At 49.0% G+C, this 12,620-nt stretch overlaps 1 protein-coding gene across 1 annotated transcript in view; it reads right to left on the reverse strand.

The window, feature by feature from the left end:
- pde8b (phosphodiesterase 8B) overlaps positions 1 to 10,805 on the reverse strand; it is a 48,574-nt gene extending 37,769 nt beyond the window's left edge. The window contains exon 1 of the mRNA XM_030353851.1: positions 10,565 to 10,805. Coding sequence (XP_030209711.1) covers positions 10,565 to 10,615 — 51 coding nt within the window. The 5' untranslated portion in view covers positions 10,616 to 10,805. The remainder of the gene's footprint in view (positions 1 to 10,564) is intronic.
- Between the last annotated feature and the right edge of the window lie 1,815 nt (positions 10,806 to 12,620).

The following is a 12,620-nucleotide window of genomic DNA, read 5'->3' on the forward strand; positions in this document are numbered from 1 at the left end:
ACCCTATGATCCAACTACCGTAGGCAGAATCTGGACTCATCACTGAACATAACGTTCCTCCACATGTTCAGGTTCCAGTGCACGTGTTGCCGATACCAGCGCAAACGGGCATGTCATGTGTGAAGGGCAGTCATGGCAGGACTTCTGGCAGCCCTATGAGACCGGAGATTGGCTGCGTGTCATCTGTTGCGGATTGCCTTGGCCGAGAGCCGTCGGCCATATTGTCCTGCTAACCTTGACAGCAAATCTGTAGAAGACAGCCTATGGCACCTAAGTGCTGACAGGGTGATGAAATGGTCTTCTGGGGGTGTCGTCTTCTTGGGACGCCCACTTCAGGGCCTGTCTTTGACATCCCCCGTTATATGGAACTTTGCCTTCAGTTTTGAGAGGGTACTAGGGCTCACTCCAAATAATGCCGCAACTTGGTTTTTGCAGAACACTAGTTTGAAGTTGCCCTATCGCAAGGGCCCTATCCAGATCAGTCAAACGCGGAGTTACAATACGTAACTATCGTTCTATGTCGTATAGGCTTCGCCCTTTAAGACTATCGCTATTGGGTTAAAGGGCGAAGCACGATATAGTCTATGCCTCATTGGTCCCAATCAGTACCAGAAACACAGCTACATACGCGCTAGTATCATGCGTCAGACGTAGCATAACTTACGTCATGCGTCTAACGGAACGTCATCAACAAGCAGCTCCAATGTATCTGATAAGACACAAGAGCTCACAGCATGAATATTTGACTCCTCCTCACATTGTCTAATAAGCGAGGGGAATAGTCACACAATCACACTCACTCTGACAAAGCACCTAGAACTGAGTGTGTCATAGAGAGGCGCGACATGTCTCTAAGGTAAAACCTAATAAAAGAGCATGGGGAAGCCCAGGAGGGTGCTGTGCAGATATCCTCCATAGGCATCCCTCTTTGCAGAGCGACAGAGGACGATATTCCTCTGGTCGAGTGAGCTCTGATAGTCTCAGGCGGCTCTGCCCCCGCTGACACATAAGCCTGTGTGATAGCATCACACAGCCAATGCGACAGCCGTTGTTTCGTCAGGGGGAGGCCCTGGGAATGTTCTCTGTAATGCACAAATAACTGTTGAGATTTGCGCAGAACCTCCGTGCGCTTCACATAACAGGCAAGCGCACGTACGGGGCACAAGAGATGGGCTGTGGCCTCCTTCTCAGATTGATGAGGAGGAAGAGAGAAACCATTGAGTGTTATTACTCTCGATCTGAACGAGCTAGTAATACTCTTAGGTGTAAAAGCCGGGTTCGGGCTTAATATGGCCGAACTGCTGTCCCCTTGTATTCTAAGACAAGAAGGGGCTACAGAGAGTGCAGACAGGTCGCTCACTCTCTTAGCTGACGTCAGGGCCAGCAGCAAAGCTGTCTTGGCTGACACAAACTTGGGGGGCACCCGGTCAAGAGGCTCAAATGGGGCTTTAGCCAGTGCGCGCAGCACCAGTGTTAAATCCCATTGTGGAGTGAGAGAGCGCGTCACTGGTCTCTCTCTCCTCACACCTTTTAGGAAGCGCTTCATTAAGGGGTGACTAAAAACAGTTTTATCCCCGAAGCCTTCGTGGCATGATGAAACAGCAGCCGCGTACGGCTTAACCGTGCTAAAGGCCAGCCCAGAATCAATGTCTGGAGGAAAGAGAGCACACGCGGCAAAGGGCAGGAGATGGGATCACAACCCCTCTCCGTGCACCATTTCTGGAAAGCCGCCCATTTAGCCGAGTAACACGCTCTGGTGGAGTCAGCTCTGGCACCCTGGATGGTCCGTACGACCTACTGGGAGAGGCCGAGACCCTCTAGGCGCTCGCGTTCAGCGGCCAGGCCCATAAGCGCTGGCCGATCTCTGGGTAATCTATGAATGCTCCCCCTGCCTGTGAGAGAGCGTCCCGCCGCCAACGGAGTTCCTTCGGCGGCCCCTCGACATTATGTCGGCCCCTATGTTCAGGACACCGGGGATGTACGCTGCTCTGATGGAGAGCAAATGCGTTTATATGCATGGTCACGTGGGGGGGGCCAAACGCCGCTCACCACGTGAAACTCGAATGTTCCTCCCCAGCCCGACAGAGAAGCATCCGTGAACACCGAGATGTGTGACGTTGCTCTGCCTAACGGCACCCCTCTCGCGAGAGTTCGGGGATTGCCCCAGTCGGTCAAATCGGGGCCTACTGATAGGGGAATGGTCACTTTGCGCCGCCGTTGGGTCGATGCGCAGGCGAGAAAACCATCTCTGCAGCCGCCTCATGTGAAGCAGCCCCAGCGGCACCACCGTGTGAGCGGTTGACATCATGCCTAGCAGCCTCATGACAGAGAGGGCTGTCACAACGCTGCCCGGGGAACAGCGGCGGAGGAGGGACCACAGCGTCTCCATCCTCTGCTGTGAGAGCGGTGCTCACATTAAAGCTGAATCCAGCTCTACCCCCAAATACATCACACTCTGTGAGGGGAGGGGGGAGCTCTTCTTCCAATTTATGGCGAAGCCTAAATTCGACAGGTGAATCACCAGCTTTTTTGTTTGAATAGCTGCTTCCTCCTTGGAGCGAGCCATCAAAAGCAGATCGTCCAAGTAGAACAGTACTTTCATTCCTGTTGCGTGAAGCGGCCGGAGAGCCGTCTCCACGCACTTGGAAAACGTTTGTGGGGCTAGAGAATAGCCGAACGGGAGACGGTTGTACTGGTAGTGTGAGCCTTGGAACGAGAAACGCAGGAATTTCCTGTGTTTGGGGATCACTGTGACGTGGAAGTAGGCGTCCTTCAAATCTATTGAGGTGAACCAGTCGCCCGGCTTTACACACTGTAACACTCGTCTGATTGTTAACATGTGAAACGGCATCTCCGCGATGCATTCTCAGCCCTCCTGTTTTCTTGGGTACCAGGAAATAACGGGAATAGAATCCCTGCATTTCCTCTCCCATGGGGACCATGGAAATCACTTTTTTCGCTAGAAGCTGCTGGAGCTCCGCCAAAAGTGACAGCTGTTGATCCTTGGATTACAGCGTTGTTTCCACAATCCCGTTGAATCGCGGCGGAACGGAGGTGAACTGCAGGCTGTGACCCTTGCTGATCAGCCTGTCCATCCATTTGGCCAGGGTGCATGCGTTCAGCCATTCTGAGTAATGCTCTGAAAGCGGCTGTGCAGCTTCATGTTTTGATACGGCTGTCATGGAAACGAGCCACGCTTGAGCCCCTGCCGCCGCTGCAAGGGGAGGAGTCCTCCCCGCAGCCCATGGGGGGCTCTGCCCGAAAGGGCTGGGTGTGTGTGTCATTAGCAGAGGCATGCCCTGCCTGCTCAGCTTGTGACAAGAGTGTAGCTTCCTCTCTCCTGAGCGTTGGGACGCGAGGAGGAATAACACTGTGACTGGGCAGCAGACTGCTGACACTGAACGAGCTGCGTGTCATTCGTAGACAGAGAGCTTGTTTTAGCGGCCGTCTCGCCACGTGTCATGCCAGGCATGACGTGGTGAGGGGAAAGTAATGTAGGGCTGGCTCGATCAATAATATAAAGTTTATTGACGGCCTGCCTATATGTGGGGGGGGATGCGTGTGAAACAGTTGTAGCCGGGCCGGTAGGCTCCGGCGTTAACTGTGGGGAGAAAACAGCTGTCTTTAGTAAAGAGGTGTTTCCCGCTGTCATACGTTTCTTCCTCGCCCCGTAATAGCCGGCGCTCGTGGGGCGGGACATCGCCCCATGAGCCCGCTGCCCGAGGCCTTTGCTGGCCACTCGCCGCAGCATGCGATGGAGGCGGGCGGGGCCGGTAAGCCGGGTGAGGCTGCCTTCGTAAAGGTAATGAAGGGCTGGCTCGATCAATAATACTAGGTTCATTGACGGCCTGCCTATATGTGGTGGGAGATGCGTAAGAAACAGTTATGGTCGGGCCGGTAGGCTCCGGCGTTAACTGTGTGGGGAAAAAACAGCCGTCTTTAGTAAAGAGGTGTTTCTTGCTGTCACACGCTTCTCCCCCGCCCCGTAATTGCCTTCGCCGGCGCTTGTGGGGCGGGACATAGCCCCATGAGTCCGCTGCCCTGGGACTCCGCTTGCCGCTCGCCGCAGCCTGCGATGGAGGCGGGCGGGGCTGGTAAGCCTGGGGGCCAGGAGGAGGAGCTGCCGGCGGCGCTGCGACAGTGACTGCCGGGGGCCTATGGCGGCGACGGGGGCTTGGAGCGGAGCGCTGCCGCCCGGGTGGAGGCGGAGGGCGTGAGACGTGTCTCTGGAATTTCTCTGCCTCCTCGGAAGCGGCCTGCATGTCGTCCACGATAGATGACAGACGGGGCCAGAACAGCACGTCCGGGCTGATGGGGCACTCCATTAACTGCCGCCTCATCGGCTCAGGGATGCCCGGGGTCTGCTGCAGCCACAGGTTCCTCTGTATGAGGTGCTGCCATGCCGCCGTCCGGGCTGCTGCCACCGCGCCGGTGGAGCAGAGGCAGAGGATGACACCGGCGGTTTTCGCCACGTCGACTGACTGTTCGGCCAGACGATGAGGGTCAACCGCCATGGTGGAGATGTTATGCGCCAGCAGGGCGATGTTATTCATAACAGCCTCTAGCTGCATCATACACCGATGCGCTCTGTCTGTAAGCTTGGCCGTCAGCTGGTCTTCGGGAGTGGGGCAGCGGTCGCTGAGCCCCGGCTTCACTTCAAAGACAGCACACAGAGCGGGATCCAGCGGCGCCCTGTAACCCCGGTCTGTCAGACCCTCCGTCTTCGTGACCTGGATAAATGTTTTCACCGGGGCACCGAGCCTCCCGGGCTCCGCCGCAGCCCCACAGAAGTACGGGCTGATGGCGGGAAACATCGGCCAGATCGGGTCGAGACGGGCGGGGCGTGTCGCGGCCTCAAGCCCCCAGATGCCACGGAGCTGGTCCGGGCGTTGGGGGTCCTGAGGCATGGGCACCGCAAGGCCAATGTGAGCGGCTGCCCTGGCGATAATGCCCGGTAGCTCTGCCACCAAAGCTCCAACCACTGGAAGTGAGGTGGCGGCAGAGACGGGCAAGGCTGCTGCCCCGGGCCTCTCCTTTCGGATAGGGGAAGCCGGGGGAGACGCCCCCTCCTCTTCGCGGTCGGAGTCGTCTGACTCCGAGCTCACAAGGAGAGAGAGGGCATCGTCAAGCGGGACAGTAAAGTCGTCGGACCATTCAGCAATGGCGGCGGCAGTGTCGGCTCTGCGCTGTCTGAGCATGCGCAGCATAATGCCGACACAGGCAGGGCGGCGAGAGCGCCAAGACGGCATGTTCATAGCCAAGGCAGCCCTCGCACACCTCATGGTCGCCATACGGCAAGATGTAACCCGCTTTACATGTCGTGCAGGTGCCGTACGCCGTTGAGTCCATAATATCTATTTATTTACTTCAGTATGCTACAGGATCGTCCCGAAGAAAATGGGAGCAGAACGTCCGCCGGCGCCCGACTATATATGCGAAATGCGGACGTCGTTGAGGCACGCGGACGTAGTTGAGGCCCACGCTGTTGGTGGGCGGGGATTACAAATTTTTCAGTGCTACGGCTCACGCCTAGAGATAACCCAATAGCGATAGCCTTAAAAGGCGAAGCCTATACGACATAGAACATCGGAAGGCATGACTGACGGATGGGGGAAGCTTTCTACATATAAAATGTGCGTAAAATGTATACGCACATTTTCCAGGGTCCCGAGAACAACATATATGAGATTTGGACTTCTAGCCCTTACAGAAAAAAAGTTTTTGAAAATTGAATGTTTTTTGGATAAAGCCCCTCAGACGTGTTGCCTGCAAGACCTAGTCGATCAGAATGTGCTGGAAAGACAGTTTTTGAGGTTAGGGTTTGGGTTTCTAGTGTCGTCAGAGCCCGAGTAGTATCACAGTGCTTAAATTTGCATATGCGATCTGATTGGATGACGGTTCCGTCGCTGCCGAAAAAGTTAAAAAATGTTCAACTTTTTGACGGAGCGCACGAATCCACAATGCATTGCGCGTCCATCCCCATTCAAAGTCAATGGGGATCAGTCAACGGACGGTTGCAGTGGGCACGAGGCGTTACTGACTGTAGCTGTACTTAGAGTAGTAGGGCCAATGCTCACAGGTGCTGCCAGTCAGGTACCAATCAGGCACCTGATTGGCAGGATTCCACGGTGGATGCCATTGACCGCCCCCCATATCTTTCAATTTTCCACAGCTTAGCCTTGTAATTAATAAGTTTTGTAATCAACGTGACAATTTTATTTTAATCACTGTCTGCTGGCTAGTTACGTCACTCTGAGAGAGGAGCATATTTGGTAGTGACAAAGCCTATAACCTATTTGTGAAAGCAAAACCTCAAGCTCATTTATTTAACAAGACAGGGTTATTTTAAATAATTCATTAAGATATCATGTGTGAGAGGTCATTCCTCCCCCTGAGTGTGTGTTGACTATTTCTGGTGATTAAAATGCTCTTTGCAAGCTTCATATTCATGTCTAGTGTACCCCTACTGTCCACAAGCACCCCCCCCCCTCCCCATATGGATACAGAGATTAGTTGCCACAGCCCAGGTGGTGTCATATCTATGAAAGACGGCATTCAAATGATCAATTAGGAAGCCAACACCCTAAAGGAAGTGATGCAATAGGTAACTCCTGAGTCAAGGACAGTAATAAGTAAGCTATAGACCTTGGGTCACTTTATATCAAAAGGGGTCCAAAAGGACGCATAAAAATATCTACTTAGGGATTCCGGCCTATACAAGAAATGACTCAGCAAGTGCTCCATCTCGTTGCACCTAGCCCAGCGGCTCGCTTGCAAGATTTTGGCCTGAAGTTCTTCCCAGACCTACATCCTAGCCATCTAACATGCATATCAGGGAATCAAGGCTCTCTTTAATAATGACAAAAAGTTATGAGAGAAATTCACATTAACTTTTTGTTATCGCATAAGGGGTGTGGTGCCGGCTCCTTTTGACCTTTTGACCCCGGCCTTCAAAAACTTGTCCACAGGCCAGCTGTATCTACACAATTTAAGGCACAAATTTACACCTCCATCCCACCTAAAATGGGGACCAGAAACAAACCTGTCTTATGAACATTTACCTAACTGTTGGAGGTCACGCCCCTTTTCCCGCCTCTTCAAGATAGCTAGAGATGCCGCACATTTCCCAGGGTCCCGAGAACGACATATATGTGATTTGGACTTCTAGCCCTTACAGAAAAAAAGTTTTTGAAAATGGAATGTTCTTTGGACAAAGCCCCTCAGAAGTGTTGCCTGCAAGACCTAGTCCAGGGGTCTGCAACCTTTTGTATCAAAAGAGCCATTTTGGCCCATCTCCCGCAAAAATTTTTTTTTTTGGAGCCGCAATTTTTTAATTCACCCCCTCCCCCCTCCGGAGACGCTAACGCTGCGCACCGCACAGACATTTTTTGTGACACTCTGTAAAAAAATAACATAAATCTTTAGCTGTCATGTGGCATCAGGGAGTAGCCTACAGTACAGTAGACTACAGTAGCCAGTCAGCAGCGTCAACCGTTGACGTTCTACGTGATCGGTCATGGCCAGCAATGTAAACAAGGAATAGATAGCATAGCATAGCGATACAATAGTCAAGTAATGAAAAAACTGTAAGGACCTTTATTATCAAAATATAACGTACTGAAACTTTAATATTCAACACAAGAACTTTAATGCTGTAAACCCTTCTCGCTCAGTATTCGTTCGTGCAATTGGCTGTCAACGGTGGATGCTGCTGATTGGCGGCTCACTGGCATGTCCCGCCTCCTGCCAATGGCAGCATCTAGGCTACTTCCTGATGCCAGATGCCAGTTAAAGATTTAACTCCTACTGGGATTAGCCAACTGCAAATCAACGAAGCTTTGTCATTCACTCCCCCCCTCACGGTAGCGCAATTGCGCATCCATTGCGACCTCTCGTTTAGTTGACGATATATATCAAAATATATATATAATTTTTTTTTTTTTTTTTTTTTTTTTTTTTAAGAAAACTGCAGGGAGCCACGGCTGAGGGGCTAAAGAGCCGCATGCGGCTCCGGAGCCGCAGGTTGCCGACCCCTGACCTAGTCGATCAGAATGTGCTGGAAAGACAGTTTTTGAGGTTAGGGTCAAGGCTGGCGTTTCAATGGAGCATTTGATGATGCTATGTGAGCCTTTCCTGTAGGGCTGGAGCCCCCCAGTTGATAATCGTATCCGCCTTTGAGACCCTCCTTGATATAAAAGAGATCTGCTTGTGGACAGTAGGGGCACTAGACATAAATCGGAAGCACACTCAGGAGGAGGAATGACCTCTCACACATAATAACTTAATTAATTGTTTCAAATAACCCTGCCTCATTAAATCAAGCTTGGTGTTTTGGTTTCACTCATAGGTTATAGGCCTAGGCTGTGTCAAATCTGTCCATGTGCATCTCTCAGAGTGACGTATATAGACACCAGACGGTGATTTAAAATAAAAACGAGTCAAGTTCAATACAAAAGTAACTTATTAATTACAAGTCTAAACTACGAAAAATGGAAAGATATTCCAAGGTGTACTTCTATTTCCTAGCCAGCGGACCCTAGTTTACGAAAACAATTGGGAAGGGGAAGGGGTCGGTCGATGGCAACCACCATAGAATTGTTATATGGCGAATGCTGCTCAGCCCGCCCCCCCTTCTGAAGTCGAAAATAATCTCCCGATTGAAATGCATTGGTTTAATATTGAATTAATTAAATATTAAAAGATATATTGGATATCAATAAATATACAATTATTTAGTTATAATATTATAGGTAGACCATTTAGCTATTATCGTTATAATAAGATCTGTATCTGACCATTGACTCCACTTCCACCAATCCAATCAACGAAGAGGGTTGTTAACTAACATTGTACTTTTACAATGGGGAATGTGGTTCAGGTATAACCAGACAATATTTAAATATTTATAATATAAAAAAATAGCCTATACGGAGGCCTACCTGCATATCATACATTTGACATGTAGGCTATATAGAGTTAGACTATTATATGTATAAGGTTATAGGCCGAATTCCGTTAAAATGCAGCCTCTGCTGGCCCACCTGGCAGCCATCATCCAGCTCCAGTATTTAGTCCTCACTGTGAGGCTCTCCACTGGACACAACTCAGGTCCTCGCTAGGAGAGCAGAGATCGTTGTGGAACAGACAAGATCTAAACTCTACACACATGGTTAAAATATCTTCAAACAGAGTCTCATGGATGTTTAGTTAAAGATCAAATCATGTTTGGGCCCCACCTCCTCGACTCCCATCCCTATCGAGTTCACACAGCCATCATTTAAAGCACACACACACCCACACACAGACACACACGTCAAGGGTGAAATGTGTATCGACTAGTGTTGCACAATACCAAAATTGATTTCGACACGATTCCTGCCCTACCGCGGTGAAAATCTAAAATATCTGTAATAGAGCAAAAGCTCTTTTCCAGATATTACGTTAATAAATTAATTCTACAGATCAGAGAATTGTATTCCGATTGAGGCGTATTCATATTTATACCACGGTCTGGGGGGATACTCGATTCTGATTGTCTGTTCAGCCTTCAAAACGAGAGCTGGTAAATTGTGAAAAATGCATTAAACTGTAATCAGAAAACGCGGTTGCCACAGACCCTATAGCAGGCCTATTTCAAGGCTGTTACCATAGCTACCATAACACTTAACCGGCCAGATCAAGATGAAAGGGAAACTTGTCCCAGATTATCTTAACTCTAATGCAATTTTTGTAACTTTTTTTTTTTAATCAGGACTAGCAAAACGGATCAATAATTGCACATGCATAACACTTCCGTTATGGGTGCTTCGTGTGCTTCGGTTAAGGGTACCTCGGTTAAGGGTACCTCGGTTAAGGGTGCCCGTGCAAGAGGTGACTATGTGCCGGTGGTCCACTGATCCCTCCCCTCGACACTAGGCCTTTTATTCTGTTAAATCTCACCAAGATTGTGATCTTGGCCGATATAGTGTGTGTGTGTGTGTGTGTGTGTGTGTGTGTGTGTGTGTGTGTGTGTGTGTGTGTGTGTGTGTGTGTGTGTGTGTGTGCGTGCGTGCGTGCGTGCGTGCGTGCGTGCGTGCGTGCGTGCGTGCGTGCGTGCGTGTGTGCGTGCGTGTGTGTGTGTGTGTGTGTGTGTGTGTGTGTGTGTGTGTGTGTGTGTGCATTGTATGCGTGTGCGTGCTTGTAAGAGAGGGAGAGGATTCCGGTTCAGGGGCCATTCCTACGCTATCTGAGCAGCCTTATGTCAACAGGGTGGGTAGATATATAGGCTACAGTAACTAAAGCCTATGTAACTGAACAGTTTATTCAAACGGAAGATTCGAATAATCGTAGTTTACCAATGATTTTCTTTTTTATGATTACACTAATCACCTGTTTTAATCAACCTCAAAATATAAATAAATGAATATGTTTTTTTAAACTAATTTAAAGTAGCCTAACTCAAACATTTCCGCTGAAATATCCCCGTATCAAAATGCAGGTAACAGAATAGACCTAACGGGTGGATCCTATGTTAATATCTCAAACTAATAGCCTACGTGTTCATTGTATGAGGAACAGGTCTTACCTCATGTGGTCCGTTGAGCGCGTCACTTTCCTCTGGTGACAGTTGACTCATAGCTCGCGCCACGGTGGTTACTCCTTTAACGCTTATTCTAGAATAGTGGTGGTGGGCTCAATGAAGTCTGAATTAAGAGGACGATTTACAGCCCTATACCTACTGCCATGAAAACTCTGCCCCGCAGGGGAACCGACATCTAGGCGTTGGTGAGATGCATATGTCAGCTTGGACTACATAACTTCTTCTCTTCTTTTTTTTTTAAGTTGGACAACAGGTTGGACGTCCGTGGGGCCCTAGTGTCCATTTAGTTAATCGGCCGATATTGATTCAAAATATCTGGCGCCTTCTGTAGGGTGAGTTGGAAACTCAACCTACAGAAGGCGCCAAAGAAGGCGTAAAGTTGGCCTTCAGTCTGTGGTTGAAGTCTACCTCCAACATCCTCCGGTTTAATTTAAAGTTGAAGTGAACATACCTAAACCTATTCTTGTAGGATTTAAACATATAATCAAGCCTACATTAGGCTACACATTTATAATTCGATTTTCGTGTTAGTATTTGCAAAACTATATTAAAAAAAACGGACGACGGCCAACTCCAACAGTTGTAGGTCTTCGAATGTATAGCTGCGCGCGGACGGGGGAAGCCTTATGGCGATGCAATGGTTGCTTTACAACACAAGGGGGCGATCCTTGAGTGCAACATAATCATGTGTGCTACACTTTCTGCTCCACAGTTTATTTATTTGGTCTGTTTTGAAAGTTTCGTTCGGGGTGCGATTCGCAAAACATTATAGTAAAGTAAGCGAAAATAGTAGGACCTGAATCTTGGGATTGATGGACCTTACCTAAACAATCATTTTGATTGATTTATGAGATATCATAATGTTTTTAGGATCATGTGTGGGGTGACCTTATAATGCACCAACAATTCAATTTAAAATAGGATAAATGTACTCTGTCATATCTAATAGAAAATACATTTAAGGTATATGGGGTAGATCGCAAGCTCACAATGTGTTCCCACAGAATAGATGGATGACTTCTTTCATACGTTTCCTTCTTCCAAAAGCTAAAGCTTCAAATCCGGGATTATGGCCGGTGACTCCTGTTGGCTTCCAGGAAAAGCTGGATTTCCAGTCTTTTGCCCATCTTGCAGGAATGTGTATTTTAGGCCCCATGATGACATCACCACAGCTTTGTCTCCTCCAATTGAATTATGCATGGGTGAAATCACCTTGTGATGCACGCACAACAAAACATTACACTCGCACACACACACACGCACACATTTTGAGTGAGTGTGTGTGTGTGTGTGTGTGTGTGTGTGTATGTATGTGAGTGTATTCTGTTGTGATGCCATGCCACACACACTCGCACAAACACACAAAAACGGGTTCACACACATATTACATGGGCACACACACACACACTCACGCACGCACGCACGCACGCACGCACGCACGCACGCACGCACGCACGCACGCACGCACACACACACACACACACATTAAATTATAATGATACATTTTCCTTTAGTTATTATTATTTTGTATGGATCAAGGGGGGAGTTGGTCCTGGGCCCGGATCGGACCTTGAGGAACCAGCTGCTGGTTGCATAGCTGCTCCGTATTCATCCTCTCGCTATAGCTGTTCCGTATTCATCCTCTCGCTAGCTGCTCCGTATTCATCCTCTCGCTAGCTGCTCCGTATTCATCCTCTCGCTCGCTGCTCCCTATTCAGCAGTGAAGGACGTGTGTGAATAAAATGTGATAAACGGTTGAGATTCTCAGGATGTGTGTCTTAATTTAATGTCTGTTATGTTGTAGCTGCTCCCTATTCAACCTATCATGATACTAACTGCTCCCTATTCATCCTCTCAGGAGACTAGCTGCAGGCCCACTCGCACAGCAAACAGTGCGAGTGGGCCTTTATTACATAAACACCCCTCCCAACAATGAGTATAAGAACTGCTAAAACGTCACAATTGTTCTTCTTTTATTGGTTTGGCAAATGTTATAGGTATCAGAATATGACAGCATCATCATTTCATGGCTTATCAATTC

Source organism: Gadus morhua, chromosome 4 (genome assembly GCF_902167405.1).
Source record: "Gadus morhua chromosome 4, gadMor3.0, whole genome shotgun sequence".
Classification (NCBI taxonomy): Eukaryota; Metazoa; Chordata; class Actinopteri; order Gadiformes; family Gadidae; genus Gadus; species Gadus morhua.